Source organism: Diplotaxodon limnothrissa, linkage group LG20, assembly GCF_057381915.1.
Source record: "Diplotaxodon limnothrissa isolate DT_005_m linkage group LG20, D_limnothrissa_male_GT1.1, whole genome shotgun sequence".
In the NCBI taxonomy this organism is placed as follows: domain Eukaryota; kingdom Metazoa; phylum Chordata; class Actinopteri; order Cichliformes; family Cichlidae; genus Diplotaxodon; species Diplotaxodon limnothrissa.
In genome coordinates, this window is record NC_140615.1 from 24,480,074 (window position 1) to 24,502,859 (window position 22,786).

The following is a 22,786-nucleotide window of genomic DNA, read 5'->3' on the forward strand; positions in this document are numbered from 1 at the left end:
GGCGTCTGAGTTATGAGTCCAGTCCAGTCTATTGTTCAGATGAACACCAAGGTACCTGTAGCTGTCCACAGCCTCAATGTCCATACCTTGGATGTTCAGTGGTTGCAGTGGAGAATGCTTGTGCCTGCGGAAGTCTACCACCAGTTCCTTGGTTTTACTGGCGTTGATCTGGAGGTAGTTCAGCTGGCACCAGTCCACAAAGTCTTGGGTCAGACCTCTGTACTCCTTGTCGTCCCCATCAGTGATGAGGCCGACTATTGCAGAGTCATCAGAGAACTTCTGCAGGAAGCACTGGGTGGAATTGTGGGAGAAGTCTGCAGTGTAGATGGTGAAGAGGAACGGAGCCAGAACCGTTCCCTGTGGGGCCCCCGTAAGTATTTGGACTTACTGTTGGCGCACATCTGTTAGGTCATTAACAAATGCATGCAACATTCATCTGGACAAATTTTTAGAAAATTCACAGTGCTGCTGAAGCCCTGTTTTAGTCGGTGACCTGCTCAGTCAGTCAATTCTAATAGCTCTCTCATCATTACTGAAAAGGTTTTGAAGTGCAGTCAAAGCTACCTAGCTTGTTTGTTCCGTTTTAAAATGAGAAAATAAGTTCATAGTGTTTATTTAAAAGCCTGACAACATTGTTTGCACAATGTTGCCCTTTTGTGGAGAACTTTATTGTTTAATGCTGATAAGCTACAGTAGCTTGCTTTTCATTGGACTTCTTCTATTTCCACAAGGCCAGCTCTGTCGAGAAGGCTTAAGTGTGGTTAAGTAGCTGTGCAAAATTTTATGTCCAGCTTCACCAAAGTTGAGTTAGACATTGCTTTATTCTGGTGAGTAAACCCATTGAGAGAATCTGATATAAATACAAACTTCTGGTTCTAAATGTGAATGTGTCTGGGCCACGTTATGCCCAGGATCTTACCTAATTGTCATGAACCGAAGTTCCGAGCGCAGGCAGGACCCAGTAGCAGAACACACACACTAGGGTAGGAGCGAATAAAGAAAGTAATTTTTATTGCAACTAAAGGTGTCCCGTGAGGGTAGCCAGAAAAACAACGTATGAAACCAGAAGAAACCGAGGGACCGCACAGGGAACGCCGAGAGCGGGGCTGTGAGAGGGGTGATAGCCGGGCCGAGTGAACCAGAGGGGGGTGGAGCTCCAAAAGGGGTCGAGACAGCGAAGCTGAATGTGAACCAAATCTCAGGCGGACAGGTGGACAGGCAGGTGGCTCGAAAACAAAAACACGCCGAGTTGTGATCGCTGAGAGGCGACTACGGACTGGCGTGGAGCAGCAGGTAGGGCAGGATTAAATAGTCCACCTGGTGATCGCCTGGGATGGGATGCAGGTGTGGGGTTAGCAGCCACGCTCGTGGGCGTGGACATCCCAGCAGCACCCCGGACGCCGGGCCGCGGACCATGACAGTACCCCCCCCCCTCAAGGGTCGCCCCCAGGCGACCGGCCGGGACCCCGCCTGCGGAGAGAAGCACGGAAAGCAGAGATGAGACGAGGGTCCAGAATGAAGGAGCGCGGGACCCAGAGGCGGTCCTCGGGGCCGTACCCCTCCCAATCCACAAGATACTGCCAGCCGCGCCCGCGCCGGCGCGCATCCAGGATCCGCCGGACCGCATAGGCCGGATGGCCGCCGACGAGCCGGGCGGGAGGAGGGGGCTCGGAAGGAGGGCACAGGGGGCTGAGGCGGACCGGCTTAAGTTGAGATACATGGAACGTGGGATGCACACGCCGAGAGGCCGGAAGCCGGAGCCTGACTGCCACCGGGTTGATGACTCGGTCCACTTCGTACGGCCCGATGAAACGGGGAGCCAGTTTGCGGGACGTGCCCCGGAGCGGGATGTTCCCAGCAGCCAACCAAACCTTCTGTCCCGGCTGGTAGTCAGGGGCTGGGGCGCGGCGACGATCGGCGTAGTGCGCCTGTCGTTCCTTTGCGCGCAGGAGGGCGCGGCGAGCGCAGCGCCACACACGTTGGCAGCGCCGGAGGTGATGAGGGGCCGACGGGACGGAGAGGGACAGGTCCTCTTCCGGGAAGAGCGGAGGCTGATACCCGAGAGACGCTTCGAAAGGAGAGAAGCCGGTGGAGGACGAGGTGTGAGTATTGTGGGCGTACTCCACCCAGGGCAGGTAAGTAACCCAGGAGGAGGGGTTTTGACTGGCTACGCACCTCAGCATAGTCTCCAGCTCCTGATTAAGGCGTTCAGTTTGCCCATTGGATTGCGGGTGGAAACCGGAACTCAAACTGACCTTGGCGCCGAGAATGGAGCAGAAGGTCCTCCACACTTGTGAGGTGAACTGGGGACCGCGATCGGAGACAATGTCCAGGGGAATTCCGTGGAGCCTGAAGACTTCCGTGACTAACGCTTGGGCAGTCTCAGCAGCCGAGGGCAGCTTGGCTAGCGGGACGAAGTGGGCAGCCTTAGAAAACCGATCCACAACGGTGAGGATGACACATTTTCCAGAAGAGGTGGGGAGACCGGTAACAAAGTCGAGCGAGATGTGAGACCAGGGCCGGTGGGGAGTAGTGAGTGGGTGGAGCTGGCCCATGGGATGTTTCGTGGATGATTTATTACGAGCGCAGACGGCACAGGCAGACACGTAGTCCCTCACGTCCCGTAGTAGCGATTTCCACCAGAAGTGTCTGCTGAGGAGGCGCGCCGTTCTGCTCACGCCCGGGTGGCACGCGAATCGTGCTGTGTGGATCCAGTGGATGACTGCTCCCCGGGCGGCGGCGGGAACGAAGCGCCGTCCTGGCGGTCCAGTCCCTGGGTCAGGGTCCCCCGGGAGCGCTTGGCGAATGGTCTCCTCAATCTCCCAGGTGAGAGCACCCACCACGCAGGAGGCAGGCAGGATGGTGGCGGGGGGGGGGCGCCTCGCTGTCGGGGGAATACAGACGGGAGAGCGCATCGGGTTTGATGTTTCGTGACCCGGGACGATAGGAGAGTGTGAAGTTGAAGCGGGCGAAGAATAGGGACCAGCGAGCTTGACGGGGATTTAACCTCTTGGCGGTTCTAAGGTACAGTAGATTTTTATGATCCGTCCATATAACGAAGGGCTGTTCGGTCCCCTCCAGCCAGTGACGCCATTCCTCCAATGCGAGTTTTACCGCTAGGAGTTCCCTGTCGCCGATGTCGTAATTCCTCTCCGCGGGGGTGAGTCGGCGTGAGAAAAAGGCGCACGGCCGGAGTTTGTTCAGGGGCCCAGACCGCTGGGAAAGAACCGCGCCGACTCCCGCATCAGATGCGTCGACCTCAACAACAAACTATTTAGAAGAGTCAGGATGGGTCAGAATGGGTGTGGACGTGAATAATCGCTTCAATTTAGCGAAGGCTGCGTGGGCCTCAGGGGACCATGTGAAAGACACCTTGGGTGAGGTGAGTTGGGTGAGAGGCGCGGCCACCTGGCTGTAGTTTCGAATGAAACGGCGATAAAAATTCGCAAACCCCAAGAAGCTCTGAAGCTTCTTTCGTGTCTCCGGAACCGGCCATTCCAATATTGCTTTGATCTTCACCGGGTCGGTCTTCACCTGCCCACCAGCGAGGATGTAGCCCAAGAAGGAAATGGATGAGGCGTGGAACTCACACTTTTCCGCTTTTACGTACAGTCTATTTTCGAGCAGCCGTTGTAGCACGCTCCTCACATGGATGCGATGGTCCTCGAGCGTCTTGGAGAAAATCAAAATATCATCCAGGTAAACAAAAACAAACACGTTCAGGAAATCCCGTAACACGTCGTTGACTAGGGCTTGAAAAACCGCCGGGGCGTTCGTTAACCCGAACGGCATCACTAGATATTCAAAATGCCCTAGTGGGGTATTGAAGGCGGTCTTCCACTCGTCGCCTTCACGTATCCGTACCAGGTGGTAGGCGTTCCGCAGATCTAGTTTGGTGAAGACCGTAGCTCCCTGGAGTGAGTTAAAAATAGAACTAATGAGTGGGAGGGGATATTTGTTTTTGACGGTGACGTCATTCAGCCCCCTGTAATCGATGCACGGGCGGAGCGTCCCGTCTTTCTTTCCCACGAAGAAAAAACCCGCAGCCACGGGAGAGGATGACGGCCTAATACGTCCTGCAGTTAGCGACTCCTGGATGTAATTCTCCATGGTTTCTCTTTCGGGGCGAGACAGGTTGTATAATCTGCTAGAGGGCAGCGATGCACCCGGGAGCAGATCGATAGCACAGTCATATGGACGGTGAGGCGGGAGTGAGAGCGCCTCATCTTTACTGAACACCTGCTGGAGATCGTGATAGTCGGGGGGCACGGAAGAGAGGTCCGGCGCGGGTGGCGGGGCGGGCCTCCGTTCCGTTGAGGCAGAGGGAACGGCTGACCTCAGGCAGTTCGCCAGACAAAACACACTCCAGCTCGCGATACTTTTTCCGGCCCAATCTATGTGTGGGTTATGTCTCTGTAACCAGGGGTAGCCTAGGATAAGCGGGGTGTCAGGAGCAGGAAAAGTGAAAAAGGACAGCTGCTCTTGGTGGTTACCTGATGTGATTAACCGTACAGGCGCGGTTTGGTGAGTTATGTATGCAAACACTTGGTTGTTTAATGTAGACGCAGGGATGGGCAGTTCGAGTGGAGTAAGAGACACAGCTAGCCTCTTAGCCAGCTTCTCATCCATAAGGTTCTGTTCCGCCCCGGAGTCCACTAACGCGGGGCATGTAAAAGTCTGATTAGAAGTCACGATAGTAACGGACAGTAACAATCGGGGTCTAGTAGTGCTTAGAGTGCTGCCCACCCGTATCCCCGGGCTCACCGGTGGGCCGGGTCGTTTGGGCGGACCGGGCAAACAGCGATGCGGTGACCGGGCCTCCCACAGTACAGACATTCTCCAGCCCGAAATCGGCGTTCCCTCTCCTCCGGAGAAAGCCGAGAGCGTCCGATCTGCATGGGTTCAGGCGGGGGCGGCGACGGAGAGCGCGCACACGCAGCTGGGGGCGGGGGCGGAGAAACGCGAAACCCGGGGCGCAATACGGAGCCCATAGGCTTAGACCGCCGCTCGGCATCCCTCTCCCGCAAGCGTCTGTCAATCCTATGGGAGAGGGAGGCCAATTCATCAAAGGATCTGGTCTCCTCGTGAAAAGCTAGTTGGTCCTTCATCTGGTCATTTAACGACCGTAAAAAAAAAAACCCACGAAGAGCCGAATCGGGCCAACCCACGGCGACCGCTCGAGTACGGAATTCAACTAGGTACTCCGCAATACTGCGCCGCCCCTGACGGAGCCCCAGCAACTTCTGCGCGGCATCGTCCTCCGATACCGGAGGGGAAAACGTAGCCTGGAACTCCTCCAGGAAGTCATCGTAATCGCAATCACGAATGGGGTGAGAATTTAAGTAGGCTTCAGCCCATGCTAGAGCACACCCCCGTAACAATCCCACGAAGTGGGAGATCTTAGCAGTATCCGTGGGGAACGCATGAGGCGTGCGACTGAAAAACAAGGAGCACTGGAAAAGGAACCCCCCACACAGGTCCAGCTCCCCGTGGAAGGGTTCCAGCGGCGGAGGCGACACGCCGCGGTGCACGGGGTCGGACGGCCTAGTTTGTAATTTATTCTGAGTGTCACTGAGCTCTTGACAACGGTCTTGGAGAGACTGGAGCTTCTGATCGTGGCGACCGAGGATAGCGCCCTGTTTATTAATAGCGGAGCGGAGTGGATCTGCTGGGTCCATACAGGCCAGTCCGTACTGTCATGAACCGAAGTTCCGAGCGCAGGCAGGACCCAGTAGCAGAACACACACACTAGGGTAGGAGCGAATAAAGAAAGTAATTTTTATTGCAACTAAAGGTGTCCCGTGAGGGTAGCCAGAAAAACAACGTATGAAACCAGAAGAAACCGAGGGACCGCACAGGGAACGCCGAGAGCGGGGCTGTGAGAGGGGTGATAGCCGGGCCGAGTGAACCAGAGGGGGGTGGAGCTCCAAAAGGGGTCGAGACGGCGAAGCTGAATGTGAACCAAATCTCAGGCGGACAGGTGGACAGGTGGACAGGCAGGTGGCTCGAAAACAAAAACACGCCGAGTTGTGATCGCTGAGAGGCGACTACGGACTGGCGTGGAGCAGCAGGTAGGGCAGGATTAAATAGTCCACCTGGTGATCGCCTGGGATGGGATGCAGGTGTGGGGTTAGCAGCCACGCTCGTAGGCGTGGACATCCCAGCAGCACCCCGGACGCCGGGCCGCGGACCATGACACTAATAGTCAGCTTGAGAATGGTTCGAGTGTGCAACAGAATACCAAGACTACCAGTTAGACTATTTGGTATTTTGATATTATCAGATCAAATTATCTCTGAACCTGCTTGCAACTGATCAGAGATACAGATCTGTAAAAGAAGAAGAAGAAGAAGTAAGAAGAAGAAGTAAAGTACCCCCCCTTTCCAAAGAAATAATAATGTACTTCAATTCAATTTAAATTGTCACCTCAACGCACTTGATATTGTAAGGTAGACCCTACAATAATACATACAGAGAAAAGTGTGTGTTACACTGTCTCATTATTTATTTAAGAAAAAACAAAATGGAAAAGCAGTGTCTAAAAAACTAACACCCCATGATTCAGTAGCTTGTAGAACCACCTTTAACAGCAAGAACTTGAAGCAATCATTTTCTGTATGACCTCATTAGTCTGTCACATCATTGTGGAGGAATTTTGGCCCATTTTTCGTTATGACGTTGTTTCAGTTCATTGAGGTTGGCAGTTGTTTGTTGATTCTGCTGTGGCACTTCATTCAGGTTGAGATCTGGACTTTGGATCATTGCAGCACTTTTCTTTCTTTCTCAGCCATTCTGATGGAGATTTGCTGCTGCTGTTTGGGATCATTGTCCTGTTGCATGACCCAATTTCAGCCAAGCCAAGTATCCAATCCAGTGTCTGCAAAACAAACCCAAATTATTACCCGTCCACCACTGTGCTTGACAGTTGATATGAGGTGTTTGTGCTGATATGTCATGTTTGGTTTGCTCTGATGGCCCTGATCTCCTGGATCTATCCCTCTCTGCCTCTGGCTCCTGGGGGACATTATTGCAGCTTCCCACTCTTCTACTTCTGTCCTTTTATTATATTTTCTCCTATTTTCATTTTACTATTATGAATTGTTGGAAGGTCTTGTAAGATCACTGCTACTAAGGGGCCGAAACTCGTGATGCAGGAGAAATATCTCTGTGGTTATCACTTGTTTTTAACTTGTAGTCATGCAACTTACAATATATATTTAGAATGTTAGGTCACTGAAAGCAGAAGCTACTTTCTCACAGAAAAAGATCCTTAGATTTACAAAAAACAAACAAAAAAGTAACAATAAAACTTACTTAATTTATTAAAAAATAGAAAGAAAAAAATACTACCAATCCACTGCCCACTGAAACTTTTTGCACTGGTGCTTCTTCAGATCTTCACTTGATAACTGATTTCCATGTACAAGTAATTTCTTCCACTCCCTTTCCCTCATTTTTGCCATTAATGAACTTCTCTACACAAGCAGTAATGTTTAGACTTATAGCTCTTTAATGTTTTTGTGGTTTTGTTTGGCTTTCTGCATTTCAATTTCACATTAAGAAGGCTTTCACTAAATCATTATTTCTTCTAAACAGACTCGCCTGATTAAAGCAACAACAGACACTGTCACACATAAAATACACAAACATACACTTAATAGCTGCTCATGTTGGACAAAGAGTCTTTGCATGAAAATAAACAGTACTGTGCAAAATCTTGAGCCACCGTTCATTTCTTCATCTTTTGCCTTCAAAGAGTTACACTTTATTCTAATTTTGCAGGCTTGAGGAATATTTTTCTGGACTTTCTGAAGGTCTTTCAAAGTTTTCCTTTGGACATAGGCTGCTTTTTTTGAACACAGCCAGTTGAGGTGTTTCGGGCATCTGACAAGGATGTCTCCTGGACTCCTCCCAGGTGAGGTATTTTGGGGATGTCCTAGGAGGCCCCAAGACAGACCAAGGACTTGCTGGAGAGATTACATGTCTTGGGTGAATTGTAAACGAATCAGCGCCCACCTGGAAGAGCTGGAAGAAGTGGCCAGGGTGAAGAAAGTGCTTCTCTAAATCTGGATAAGCAGTAGAAAATGGATGTATGGATGGGCTATTTTTTTTTGTTCCCATTTCTTTAGTTAGACCTACAAAAACAATAAAGACAACACAGTTTGAGACAAATAAAATAGCATTCTTGCTGCAATCATTTGATTCCCAAAGAGGCATTGGCTGAAAGCTTGACATATTTCAGCATGGTGTGCAGTGTGTCCATAAAATATTGGAAAAACTGAATAAACTCAGGATAAAAGAAAAGATAGCAGGCACAGAAAAAACTATCTATAGCAGATGAAAAGTATCTGAAAGTAATTTCCATGATAGGTTGGGGAAAAACACAGCAAAGACCTCACACAGGACCAGAGAGATGCTTCAGGCCTTTTAGTTTATCCATCTGTGCCCCATCAGAAATGGGCTCAGTGGAAGGGCAGCTGTCAAGAAGCCATTTTTAAGGAAGGGAAATAAGGAGGCTGATGCCAAAATACACAAGAACTGGACTGAAAATTAGTGGCAATAGTTAGGACAATAGATCCCAAACATACTGTCAATGCAGCAAAAGCACACCTAGATAGAAAAACACAATGGAACATGATCAATCATGGATTGGCCTTCCCAGAGCTCAGACCTCAACATTACTGATGCAGTCTGAGATCGTGCTGACAAATAGGGAACAAAAGGCAGTCAACATTTAATGTCCTTCAAGAAGCCTGGAGAACTGTTCCTGAAGACAACTTAAAGAAATTACAAGCAAGCTTGGCAAAGACAGTTCTGGCTGTGCTGAGGAATAAAGGTGACTGACTTTCAAGCTTATTAGAAATAAACTGTTTGTTTCACTTTTCCTCGGCTCATCTGGAAAATCTAGGACAATTCTCAAACTTGTATTTGGTCCCTCGAATGGCCACTGTACTGAAAATCATAGCACTGATCTCTTTCCCCCTTACAGTTCTGTCTCTGCTCCCATTTGCTTTACATTCCTACCTCTCAGATCCCTCCAGATGTTTCCACCCCATCTACATTCTGTCCTTCATCGGTCTACATATGCTCGTTTACTCACCTCACCCACAAGTAACAATGAGGTCATGAGTTTCTTAGATCTCCACCGAGCAAAACCGAACTGGTAGAGCAGCTGCTGCCCAATTTTGCTCATTTTAGACAATCAATGAAAATAACACTGAAGGAACACAATGCTTGCAAGAGATTACCCCACACACACACGTGCACACACACACACACACATGCTCCTGTCCTGCTAATTGTTGGCAATTAGTCTGCAAGTCTGGGATTACATGTCTTATTAAATACAGAATTTCAAATGAGCTTCGTTAAATAAGAAAGTACTCCCATTTTAATGAAGCTAATTTATATGGAAATTACACATAATACTGACGATTCAGTGACAGATTTAACCTCATTGGGTGAAGGGAAGGAAATAAAAAAAAGAGGGGGATAGTGATTTTTATTCCTCGTCTTAGCTGGACCTTACAGCTGGACTCTTTCTGCAAGTCTGCTTTTAAAGCACAACCTCAGAAAGTTCAGGTCATGTATTTGTGCTGGAGATACAGCCATCAGTGTGCGTATGTGCATGATGGAGAGCATGTGAGTGAACTCCTGTCCTTGTGCTGACCCTGCAGAGCTCCAGCACTACCTCTCTGGTTCCCACTGATCCATCATGCTGTCTGATTGTCCAGAGAAAACCCATTAGTCTGACACAACACAACACATTAGCAGTGAGCTGCAGGTGTCTCTTTCCCGTGTCATGCTCATTCTTTACCAACCATGGATGTAAATATTAATTGACCGTGTAGTGGTGGACATGCAAAACATGAGCTGTTTGGATAAACAAATGTGCGATCTGCGGTTTGATTCCATCAAAGTCTGACTTAAATGGTTTGTAGTACATATTGTGTGAGAAGCCTGTGTCTGTCCTTCTTATTCTTACTGGTGATTTATTAATGCAGGTCTGTGTGCAGCCACATCCCAGCAGACCGTTCCTGTCCCTCGGGCTAAAAGCTCAGCATTGCCCCCTTGTGGTAATTAGCCAAGGAGTACGATTTGGTCAATATTTCCTCATATCTGCTGACACCGTCCCCAACGGATAGTGTGAATTAAAAAGGTTTAATTTTAAACAGGCCCACAAATATATCCTTAAGTGCAATAGGTGGAAAGATGTAATGAGCAGGAGGTGAGATAATGAAAGTGCACTATCATTGCTCTATGAAGGACATTTTCCTTTGCTGTTTCACCTCTGATAAGGATAATTATCTGTAGCGCTCATAATTTATAGGGCACTTTAAAACGGCAGTATAGTTTGCATGTCTTTTTCATAAGGTTTCCATGGAGACAGGTCTACTATTTAACCTGCAGGAGGGATGTCAAAAAAAAGTTGTTTGTTTTTTTAACAGGAGCTTTATTGAAAACATGAAATTTAAAAAAAAAATTTAAAAAAAAAGTGGCAAGAAAAATGATCAGAACTCACAAGAATTTGCATAAATATATACCATCAAAGCTGATAACATATTTTAAAAGAAAAAAAAATTGCAACATCTATAAATAAGCAGCAAAAGAAAAACAAATAAGGACAATGCAAAATGAGTAAAATACAATAAACATCGTGTGGCTTTTCTTTGTAGGTTTTTTCCCCGTTTTCTTTCTTTCTTTTTCCCCTCTTAAAAGCGATTTCATGTCCAAATGCATTAATGATGGTTGCCACCTAGAGGCTATTCATACAGCTTTACATTGTAGTCTTGATTTTCAACAATGGCAAAATGCACTGATTTTTAAGTCCAATTTATAATTCACCAAACAGAATCAATGCAGAAACAGCCTTAAGTGAGCAGTGTTATGGTCCATAATTCATTTTTTGCACAATGATGCAAAAAAAAAAAAAAAAAAAGCAGCTTATTTCCGTGGGATTATACAAGCTATTATGTCTCAAAGCGAAGGAGCCTTCAACTGCGGTGTGGCTCATGATTCAGGGCCTGATTGTTGCACAGTGAGACATCTGATGAGCAAGAAAAGGCCACAGATGCTTTCACTCTGCACTGCTAGCTTTAAAAACAGGCCTCTTACCTGTCAGAATGACACAAACAAAATGGAGAAAAGAAAAAAATCCTAACGTGTGGATGACATTATGACAGTGTTAAATATGCATGTTGTGAAAGCTGCAATGCATTTCTGCAGCGTAGTGTTATACAACCGGGTTCACTTTGCTCTAGTAAGGCCATGAAGTTATATAAACCATTAGGCTAAGTAAAATTTACACTCATATCACTATGTATACCCACACTAACAGTTCAGCAAACAGTTCTTTAGTATATAAAAACAAACAAAAACAATTCATAACATAGATGCAAATCAAATATTTACGTGTGTACTGAACAGTGAATTTCAACAGTTTCCCCTCTATAAAAATAGCTTAAAAATCTGATACATACATTAGTACAGTGTAGGGTTAAGTCAGTTTTTTTTTTGTATCTTTTACATCTGAGACAGTTTAATAACAGGCTGGTACATAAGTCCTCCGCTCTTCCTTCCCTCCTTTGACACTGCTATACACAGACTACAGGCTTTAAAAGACAGCCCAAGTCCCACTAAGGAGTGCTAAAGGGAGTGCGAAATGAATGGCATCTTCACCTCCTCCCTGCTCTAGACTAAGACTCCAGACTCCAGCTGTGTGCAGACAGTCTTTTCTGTACAGAGCTTCGCATGCACAGTGGTTGAGTAGTAGAGCAGGACTTGGTCCATAAGAGGAAAGAGTTTGACCGGCAATACAATACATGTGCTCCGTAGCAATGTCAGGATCACTGAAAAGGTGAAGAAAGGAGGACAAAAAAATGTGCCGCATTTGGCAATCAGAGAATCTCTCTCACACAGGATAGAACATCTGAGAGGCGGAGACGTTAAACACATAAGCATTTAGTAACCGAAAGCCTACAGAACATACACCTAACCCACAGCTCGGTGTTTTCGCACACAGAAGGGTGCCGGGAACCGAGAAAGACCCAAAGAGAATCAAAGAACAGGATATTACTGTGAAAATACAACCAAAGGGCAGGAATCAATGAACAGATTGTCAAATTTCATGCTCTGAGACCATCATCAGCATCAACATCATTCAGGCCCTGTTAATTCACAAACATACACAGTAGGCAAAACAATATTGCACGCACACGAGTAAGTGCACAAGCATACAAACTCACAAACATGCCTCCCATTGCTCTCGGATGCAACTTATGGTGTAAGTGGTGAAACGCTTGTCCCCTGATGCCCAAGAACACAAACAAACAAAAGTAAAGAGAGAAAGGCAAACACAACAGAACACAAGCAGTGATATAAACCACCAACATTATAAGGACACTTGAAGAAAGATTGTATTGTTTGGATTAACTAAATGCAGTTTTGCTATGTACCGCAGTGTTTGCTGGTTATAGCTTTTCAAAGCATATAAAATAATAAGTATCTGTAGCTTATGACAAAAATAAATAACTCAAACCTCTTGCAGCAGTTGTAAAAAGGCCACTGAATGCTTGTGTGTGTGTGTGTGTGTTGTGTGTGTGAGAGTGAGAGAGAAATGCAAACTTAACAGCACAGGTAAGAACTAGCCATTAAAGTCTTTAGCCTTAAACCGTCATGCATACATTACCATATAAAAAGACATAAGTGCAGCCTCAAATTGTTGTTCTTTTTCCCCTTCTAACTTCCAGTCATGCCATTGTAAAGATTTAACTGAATGCATACGGTGGCGGCATCACAGGTTACAGTGCAGCTTCCTCTTGGTAAGTCAGTTCACCTGGAAGAACAGCTGTAAAAGCCCATTTCAGACATGTTGGACCATGTTGGCTTCCTGGTGACATTTCTGTAAAAGTCAAGCCAATAACATTTACCCATCACACTTCAAACACCAGTCTAAATGTAATCGCATAGGGACATAGACATGTTTGTGAGCTGCTGCAGCCCAAAAACATCCCAACAGCATGAATATGAATAAAACATGAATACAGGTGACATTTTAGCTCACCAAATCCATTTGTAATCTGCAATAAGATTAGGATTATAACAATGCTCTGTGTTGCATTTTTCCATATTCCCAATCCATCGTACCGTGAGAAACGCCAACAGAAAAGTGACCCCTGTTTGAACGACAGAACGCCATCACTTAAACAGACCGATGAAGCCAGCGAGGTTACATCACCCATGTCTGAAAAGGGCTCAACAGGCCGATCACCAGGGTAGTGATAAAAGCAGTCTAAAATATAACAGTGCCTCAATCCTGCAACGTGTTGGATTTCAATGGCAGGTGCTGTTAAATGATGGCAAGGAGTTAAGTACAAGTTTCACCTTTCTCACTGCAGCTACGCTAAATATGGAAATAGCACAAACATTCCTTTGGAGTGAATAATTTAAGAGATTTTTCCTGACAACGGCAGATTATGAAAGACTCTCTCTCGTAGAGCAAGAAAGGCTTTACATTTTGGAACACGAGCCATAGCCTGTGTTTTTCCCCCCCAAACGGAATAACGGCCCAAACTCTAACTGACACCCTGTACAGCTGATGTGTACGCTAATACTTTATATTAAGTTGCCCTGAAGTGGGTGGCTTTTTAAGGTACTGTGACGTTAACTTGATTCGGTGTCAAATTACCAAAGAGCAACTCAGTTTAAAGTACCCGACAAGCGATCTTAGTGTTACACAAAAGGACACTTGATTAGCTAAATCCATCCTGTTAAAGCATCAAAACCACAACTGCCCTGTCAACATCTCCGGCAAACCCAAATGAATAATAAACACTTCTAGCAGACAGTAACACTGAACTTTGTTGGAAAGGAGTCTCAGCCCCCCAAAAGGGACAGTCATGTAAGGTTTCCTAGCGTGCTTAAACATTTGTTTTGGGGAGTAGTACACATAATTTTAAGCTGTGTAAAGACAAAGTGTCACATTGTCAGAACTCCCTCACTCGTTCTCCTCCTCCTCTGTGAAGCTCTATGAGGCTTTAGCTTTCCTTGCCCGTGGTGAGGTTTTATCTTCAGATTTGACAACTCCATTGGCAGCTCCACCTAACAAGACGAAGTAAGTGAAAGAGTCCCGGTCAATTTGATTTCACACTGGCATATTCATCAGCGACCATCACAGAGCAGTAAAGAATCCCAACAATAAAGAGTGCACACTCACCCCTTGTGAGTTCCCTTTTGTGAGGCTTGCTCTTTGGGCTGGCCGCCTTCTTCTTTGAGGCTTGGTTCTGGCTGTGCTCTCGCCACTTCTTCAACTGGAAATTAATGAATTTCCACATCATCCAGGCCTGTGTCAGGCAGATAGCTGCCAGACAAGTCATCCTGAGGGGCAGATGTTGTTAATTTAAGTTTATTGCCGTCTGTATTTTGGCTAGGTGCAATACGCTTCAGATCCCAACTGGGCCTACCTTATGGTGAGCACATTGAAGTTGCCTTCAGCTAGGGAAAAGCCCTGGTTTTCTGTTCGGGGCAGGCCAAAACCGAATGTCAGAACCGAGAGTGTGAGGGTGAGGAGGCGGGCGATGACAAAAAGTAGCGCCCACAGAGTAAAACTGCAAAGAAAAAAAAAATAAAAAATAGGCATTAGGTCGTTACCACCCACAAAGTAGTAAATCCTAAATTCAGCACAGAAGCCATACCCTTTTTGCTTGTTCTCATCACTGAAGTAGAAGAGGCGTGAAGCATGGAACAGAAGCTCCACCAGGTAGTGAGGGACCAGCAACACGAGGCCCAGTCGGTGAAGGCTGTATGGGCGGGACACAGAGAAGGGCAGCAGAGCAATGACAGTAATGAGGGTATGATTAAAAAAAAAAAAAAAGTCACCTACAGATAGCACCTACATAGCTTTCTATAAGAACATGCCTTTTTCATCAGTTCCTCATATTACTTTATTTTTGGATCAATAGTTTTGAAGGAGATGAACAAAGTGAAAAGACTGCAGTTTAAAAGATCTCTTTAAAATATTAAACCTTGTGACTGCAATCCCCTTTGCAGGGGTGAAGAATAAAAGTGTAAAAATGATCAGAGAAAATACTATGGCTGAGTGTAAAGGTTGATAACTGAACAACTATGCACAGTACGTAACTCAAAGAACTTAAAAAACTATGTGACACAGAGCAGTGGATCACTGTAAGATAGGAAGTTAATGTTCTTTATTGGATAATAATGTACTAATTTTACTGTTATGCACTCGAGTGCAACCGCAAATAAAGAACTAACTGATAATTAATTAACTGGTTGACCTTTGTGAGTAACATGCATGCTTCTTCTATATTTCTTCCTCGGGATAAAACTGTTATTGCACTCACTTTAAGACATAGGCACCGGTGATGTGGACAACATAAAGGCAAATGTAATAAAGCTGGCGCGGGATGTCTTCCTGTAAACAATAAAACAGATGAGAGTTTGTTAGCATCAGCAGATAACCATAAAGCAAACAGTTTTCTGTAAAAAAAAAAAAAAAAAAATTATTTTTATATATATATATATATATATATATATATATATATATATATATATATATATATATATATATATATATATATATATATATATATATATATATATTTTAATTATTAGGATTACAACATATGCTTTGTGAAGGACAATGAGAAATTTGTCAAGCAAGTGATCTTTAAAGTATGTAACCCTTAATAAAACACATAAAACAGACCGCAGAGATTTGAAAGAGCACTGCATTAATAGCAAACATGTCTCTGTGGTGCAAATCACTGCATGACTCAGGACAATTTCAGAAAAACCAGTCAGTGAATCAAATTAAAATAAAGCTTCAGAAATGCTGCTTCATTCTTTGGGCCTGAGGCGATGTAAAACTCTGTCTTGTGGTCTGATAAATCAAAATTTGAAACTGCTATTGGAACTCAGCTCAGCTAAAAAAATCCCCAACTCATAAAACCAAAATGTATTTTTATTGGAATTCGATCAGTTTTAGGAAGGAAAAAAAAAAAAAAAAGGAAGAAGGGGAAAAAAAAAAAAAAAGGGAAAGACATCCTTACCTTCCGTACTTTTTGAAAGTACAGCTCAGGAAGTGCGTGGAGCCAATACGCAATTTGGCAAATGTAGAAGAACTTGACCTGAAAACTAAACAAAGGACAGGTTGTGTAGAGGACAAGAAAACCTTTCAGCACGGAGTCAACAGCAGTAGGGCACGCAGATAATTAATTAGGCATTACATCACATTCCCTAACTCAGACTGAAAAACTGAGAAATGTAATAAGTTGTGAGTTTGTCACATTTTATACCCATTAGGAACAATTATAACTACGCCCTTAAAAATGTATGCAAGTCCAATGCTTCTCTCACATGTGAATTGCTGTTTTACCAGTTGGACACAGACAGACAGCAAAGACTTCAGTAGCAGGATTGGAAAACATTTGAAGAAAAAGGTTAAATTCAGCATTTTGAGCATGATGATGTTGTCTTCCTCACATTTCCTCCTGGGGGAACCCAAGTTGTTCCCAAGCCAGACGTGATACAGTCATGTGAAAGGAAAGTTAACCAAGTATAACCTTACTGCTTCTGCAGGAATTAAGAGGGCGAGGAGCAATCACATAATGCTAATCAAATAAACTTAAATTAACTTATTATCACAAACGTGGACACCTCTAGAAATGTTTGGACAGTTGGCTGGTCTGGAACATTCAGCTATACGTTAATGCATGTGTTAAAACTCCATATTACTGTAAGTATTTATGGTAAAGGTGCTTCTACAAGCTTCTGGATCATAGTGTGTACTTACTTTCTCCCCATGACTGCATATAGCCCTATAAAAACCTTTTCATATGACTGAAAGTCAGATAATGATAATGAGCAGGTTCTGGTTTCCTCCCAGTTGAACATGTTCAGAAAACGTACAACGGGGCACTCAGGAGGCATCCTAACCAGATCCCCGAACCACCTCAACTGTCTCCTTTCGATGTCAGGAGGAGGAGTGGTTGGACTCTAAGCTTCCTCTAGATGTCTGAGATCCTCACCCTAGCTGTAAGGCTAAGCCCAGCTACCCTACAGGAAATTCAATTTGGCCGCTCGTATTTGCAACCTTACACTTTTGATGGTGAACCAGTACTCGTGGCGATGTTTTCCATTTAGGATTTCATCTACATTTCAACCCTTTCTTAGGTGGAGCCAGTCCACCTCATGCTCCACCTTCCTTGTGGAAGATGAATAAGACAAGTACAATACTTGATTAATTTTTCATATTATTAAAACAAAAAGGCTGAAAAGTCTCAATGAAAATATCTCATGAAGGTACGTTCTTCTTTAGATTAATCATTCAGCTTTAAATAATGAGTCTATAGTATGTGGAGGAGTGTATAACTACTTACACCATGCGAGTATGTGGGTAACCCTCCCATAAGAAAGTAGGATTTGTTGCAAAGTCCTCCTGCGTGAGAAAGAGAGACACTGCATGAGATGAGGTCTAATGCAGGCTGAGACAATGCACCTCTTGGTTTCTGATGCTGGTACCGCTGTTAGGATGCTGCAGCCCCAGATGAAGGAGAACAGATAGAACGCTGCGAGCTGCCCGGACTCATTGAACTTGCTGTGCTTGGTTTTTGACAGGTGCAACCTCCTGTTCATTTTCTGAAATAAAAGTAAAAACAGACAACCTAATGAACACAATGCCACAGACCTAAGTGTTAAATTAAAAAACAAAATTGGGCTGACACTTTTTAACTCTACCTGGTAAAGACAGGAGTCAGAGTGGGGTGACAAAGTCCCTGCTTCATAAACTTTAAGAGCATTAGGAGTGGTTCTGCTGACAGTCAGGATGAACTGGAGAAACTCTGTGATTTTAAAACCCGTTTAAAAATCATGGGCTATTGTTTTAAGAGGTATGAAAATTGCGATTCTATCCTTTAAGAGTAAAGGACCAGAAAAATTTACCCTTCTGTTATATCTGTTACATGTTGTCCAAAAGAGATTTTGAGGTAAAAATACATCTAACAACATTCTTTTCTCCTGCTGAGAACGATTATCAAAGCCATAAGCTGTCAGGAGAAACATGAGCGTTGTTTCAGTCACTGTGCTTTAATGAACGCACAAGCAAGGACGGAAGGATGGAATTTGATCACCAACAAAAAGAATAGGGACATAACGGAGGCGACACATGTGGCAGTGGAGACTCTGCTACGTTGATCCTTTTGAAATGAAACTCTAAAGACCATTGTAAAGTACTGTACGCACGGGTTCCTTCCGCCATTGTGATTTGCTTTAAAAGGGCATGTACACAAGCTGTTAAAGGGGAGACCGAGTTATTGTTAAGCACAGTTCTGGTTTTATTTACGACATCAAAAACAAGCCCGTTTTAAAAGAGGGAGAAAAAAGGTCAGGCATCAAGCCGATGTACTCACGTCGAGAATATATTCTTGTATCAAGGCATGAAGGATGACTGCAATAAGAAGGTAAAAAAACACAGTGGCCACGTCTTTAGGGCCATACTGGTAAAGGTTGACTGGGTCGCTTTTCTCATCTGCAAAGAGGACAAGAAAAGAAAAACAAGAAAAAACATAAATAAGGTGAAGCACTTAAAACCTACAAAGCAGTGTTTCATTTTATTCAGGTAATTTCAGGCTTAACCCTGGTTTTTCAGTACCACACAGGTGGAACACTTCTTACCGGGAAGTGAACCAGCTATGAAGCTAACCTGTTATGGAGCAGGTCAAGTTTCAGTTTAGAGATCAACAGGTATGAAATCACCACCTACTGACTAATGAATTCTCCAGAATGTACTGACTCTGTTCCTGGAAGACGCCTTTGACCTATGTGCTCAGATAGCAGGAGAGTCTAAAGTTTTTTTAACAGCATCTGAAGTCTTTGTGTTTCCCTGAAGCGCATCAGTTTCCGCTCTCAGAGGTAATTTTTTTTGCTCATTGGTGTCAAAAAAAGTAAAACAATTTCATTGTTCTATAAGCATCAACATAAGATCCTAAAATGGAAAAGAACTGATACCAAATTTGCACGTTGCCTAAGCAAAAATCTAAAAACAGAATTCAAATGTATTCATTACACGCAGACTGTTAAACACCATCAAGGCCACAGCTGAAAGAACAAAACTAAAACTCTCTTTTAAACATCATTTTTAACAAAATACTCAATTATAATCCATCGGGTTCTTACCTGTCTTAATGACAGAGCTATTATATTGATACGCGTGTTAAATTATACAGTCGTTATTCCAGCTTTCTTTCCTGGCTTTGAATGGGCCAAACTTTATTAATAGCGCAGCTGCTTTCTAGTTTTACTGACCAAAGTGCTGATAACACACTTTTACAATGTGAGTCTACAGCGCTTTTCTTCTCACACACTGCTGTTTTTTTTCCCCCCCAGTGTGCATTTTGTGTTCAACCTCTAGTTTCATCTTTCTTTAGAGTGTAAATAAATAAAAGTTTTTGCCAGAACACTTATAAACAGCTGTGATTGGTCAGATGCTGCCAACGTGTGACTGTGCAGGGGAAACCCTGGGTTAACTTAGAGAGTTGATAACTAGCTTTGTGGGACTGCTTAGCCTGGCTTCCAGCGTTAAGCTGAGTTAACCCAGATAACAGAAATGTATCCTGGGTATGTTGAACTCACTTTGTAGCACAGGCCTCAGAACAGTGAAAGGGTGCAATAATAGACAGAATAATATAGGCTCACCAAGAACTTGAGTTACGTTGTACTGAACTGTGATGAACATGATGGCAAACTTTGCTGTGACCTGTAATGACAAGAAAACACTTTGATTATTGATGAATTCATTGGGATGCAATGCAGTAAACTTTACCTCAATCAGAGGTTCACAACTGAATCGCACCAATGCATCTAGCTCACAGTTTTGTTATCAGCAGTGAAAAATGAAGAAATGTGAGGAGTGAGTGCTGCAGAGCAGCTACAGCATGTGGAATTCCACTTATTCTCATAATTGGGGTCTAGAGACCTCCAGGAGCTGCCTGCAGGGGCTCCCAGGGGTCTTCACCACCACTGGCACAATGACTCAGTATAGGTGCATCAGGGAAATTCAGCTAAGATGTTTTTAATTAATAAATCATAAAATTCAATATATTCACACAGAGTATTAAAAAAAAAGTTGATTTGGAAAGTGGAGAGACATTTCCCGTCTGGAAGCAGGGTTTGGGTGTGGACATGTTTGATGAAGGAAATCCATCTTAGTCCTTTCAAATATGGCTAGGTACTAGTCAGCTGTGGCGAATCAAAAGGCTGGTAATCAAATGTGTGGCACGCAGGCAGATATTTCCTGACCATCCTGTTGTCAAAAGCCAGAGAGAGGCAGTGCATTAGTCTAGAGTGGTGGTAAGATGACCTGTTAGCTGTGCCAATGGGCCTCCTTACCATCTTCTTTGGCAATCAGTTAGACACATGAGAAGGTAAGGAGAAAGACACGCTAGCGCCCTGTCACTGGAGTGCTGCTGTCATCCCAGCTAGCGAGAGTTAGCATCAGCTAACATAAATCGACTAAGTACAACAGCTCGTCCAGTCACACTGTACCTCAAACATCAGGCCAAGGAGGATGATCATGGCCAGGCACGACACCATATCGGCGTGATTCTGGATCACAAACTCGTGGCTCAGCACCGGTGGGCTCTTGTTCTTCTTGCGGAAACCCATGGCTCACCGACTCTGCCTGGCTCCGGGCTGCTGTCACTGAGTCTAAGCGGGGTTGGAGCTAGCTTCCCCTGCTGCACTGCTGCTGGCCTCAACAGACGGATGCTCGCTCGCTCTGCTCTGGGACGATCCCTCCGCCGTAGTCCGCAAGCACAGTGAACCGCTGCTCGTGTGTTTAGTAGCAGACATGAAGACGCATCGCACCGAGCCAAACACCACAGCACAACACCCACTTTATTCCTGCTGCCCGCTGAAGTCAGATGACGGGCCCTCCCACTTCGAAACCCCATTCATGAACCGCCCAGTGTCATTGACGTAGAAGGAGAACCCGGGCCCGTGGTGCCTTCACGTTCCCCACGTAAGCGCGCTCCAGGTTTCAGGAAATGCAGGCAGAGAGATGCTAAATCACCACGTATGGTGATGCATTAAAGACTTACTGTTATTTTAAATGATTGGCGTGTTTGAAAATTATACTGTCTACCAAAATAGCAGCTGGTGATGACTAGTTACACTCCCGGAAGCCAGCAGGGGGTGTGACCAGATTTTTTTTAAGTCAAAGTAGGCCAAAGAATATGTTCCTGTGGACAATTTGACAAATGGTTGCAGAAAACTTTCACACAGTCATTGTGTGGGGCACGTTGTCGGGTTATCTGACAAAATAAATAGGTACAAATTATGCAGGATAGGGATTAAATGCATATTTCTAACTTCTTGAGGGCATAAGTGGAAGCAACAGTGTGCTTTATGGTTTGTGATGATTTTTGTACACTTTTGTTTTGCAGTAAGCGTTAAAGCTATCATCTTCGAGTTTCAATAGGGATGCATACCATGTCATCCTACTCTCTCAATATGTGTATGCAGTTTCAAACGGAGCTGGATACTTACTTTTGAATCATGTAATCATATACAATCAATTATATTCAATCTCTTTCAAGCATTCAACTCTGTCTCAATCATGCTTGGAACTCAGAGTCACAGGGGGATTTTTTTTATTGTTATGTGCCTAACATTATATTTAAAGAAATCCGAATTATTGTGATGCTGTGGAACCCCAAGTAAAAAGCATCTCATTCTGCATTTGCATCTTTAACATATGAAACAATCTGCTGAGTTAAAACCTCTGCACACCTTCAAATGACTGCTAGTCACAGATACAGCAGACACATTTCCTATATGCTGACCTAAATTGTGTCCTATAACTGCACTTATTGTTTGGTGTCCACTATTTTATGTAAACACCAGTAAATTTACATTGTGAATATTGTTTAAATTACAGTTATTTAAAAAAAATTAAATAAATTCCTCTTTTCAAACTGTAGTTGAGGATATGTAAATGTAAAACGCTTTAATATGGTGATGATATGTTATCATATTATATGAATTAATTCATAAGATGATTTATTAAGTAAATAATCCACTATATAAAGGAGTAATGTTGTGGTGAGGACAAATATATTTTAAATACATTTCTTACTTAAATCAAGCTTAAATCATTTTAAGTTTTAAATAGAAATTGTCGGAGAGACCGGAAGTTAAATTTGGTAAACGATGGTATAATCTGAAAAAGGTCAACTAGAGGTAAAGTCGCTTGCCAGGTAGTAAGTCTTTTGATTCTGTATTTAATGTTAAGAATATATTGTTTGTAATTATAATATAATTTCTTCTAATTTCAGAGGGATAATTTTGTGTCAGAGGTTAGCAAACATGTTAACACATGGTCGCTTACATTTGTGACAGCTAACCGTCGACAATTAATTTTAACCTTCATTGATTTTTATTTTTTAATTTAGTTTTTATCGGCGGTGTTATTCGTCTAAAGAAGCAAGTCCCTATATATACACAATTCTATTCGTTTTTTGTTCAAATCCAGGCGCTGTGTGTTTAACACTAACGTGTTTAGACTTGTTAGCTAACTTCCCAACAATTTAAACAGAATTCCACGTTCATTTTATCTCCTTGCATCATGGCACCAGAGGGCAGTATGAGACAGACCGGAGAGAACTGCACGTAGCCGTTCGAGTACAACGTGTGTACAAAAGATATGTTTAGTTCAGGTCATTTTCTCTAATTTGGGTGAAATTTCTAAACGGCGATGTGTTTCATCAGC

The 22,786-nt window shown here is 44.1% G+C and overlaps 1 protein-coding gene across 1 annotated transcript; it reads right to left on the reverse strand.

The window, feature by feature from the left end:
* Nucleotides 1-10,956: 10,956 nt before the first annotated feature.
* Nucleotides 10,957-20,906, reverse strand: LOC146610978 (translocating chain-associated membrane protein 1-like 1). Its single transcript, XM_085344521.1, has 11 exons — nucleotides 20,563-20,906; nucleotides 19,714-19,774; nucleotides 18,429-18,547; nucleotides 17,542-17,658; nucleotides 17,400-17,458; nucleotides 16,071-16,155; nucleotides 15,363-15,433; nucleotides 14,694-14,798; nucleotides 14,463-14,606; nucleotides 14,216-14,376; nucleotides 10,957-14,100 (listed from the first exon to the last, which is right to left on the reverse strand). Exons 1-11 carry the CDS (start codon nucleotides 20,680-20,682, stop codon nucleotides 14,027-14,029), a joined length of 1,116 nt encoding a protein of 371 aa, XP_085200647.1. The 5' UTR covers nucleotides 20,683-20,906; the 3' UTR covers nucleotides 10,957-14,026.
* Nucleotides 20,907-22,786: the final 1,880 nt, after the last annotated feature.

What these genes read in the sequence shown, in the direction of transcription:
- LOC146610978 (XM_085344521.1), bottom strand. Translation starts at nt 20,682, where the DNA reads ATGGGTTTCCGCAAGAAGAACAAGAGCCCACCGGTGCTGAGCCACGAG. An exon ending in CAACGTAACTCAAGTTCTTG is followed by an intron (nt 18,548 to 19,713) that starts GTGAGCCTATAT and finishes TCCTCTTTGCAG; the next exon opens with ATGAGAAAAGCGACCCAGTC. An exon ending in ACCGGTGCCTATGTCTTAAA is followed by an intron (nt 14,799 to 15,362) that starts GTGAGTGCAATA and finishes CCGCCCATACAG; the next exon opens with CCTTCACCGACTGGGCCTCG.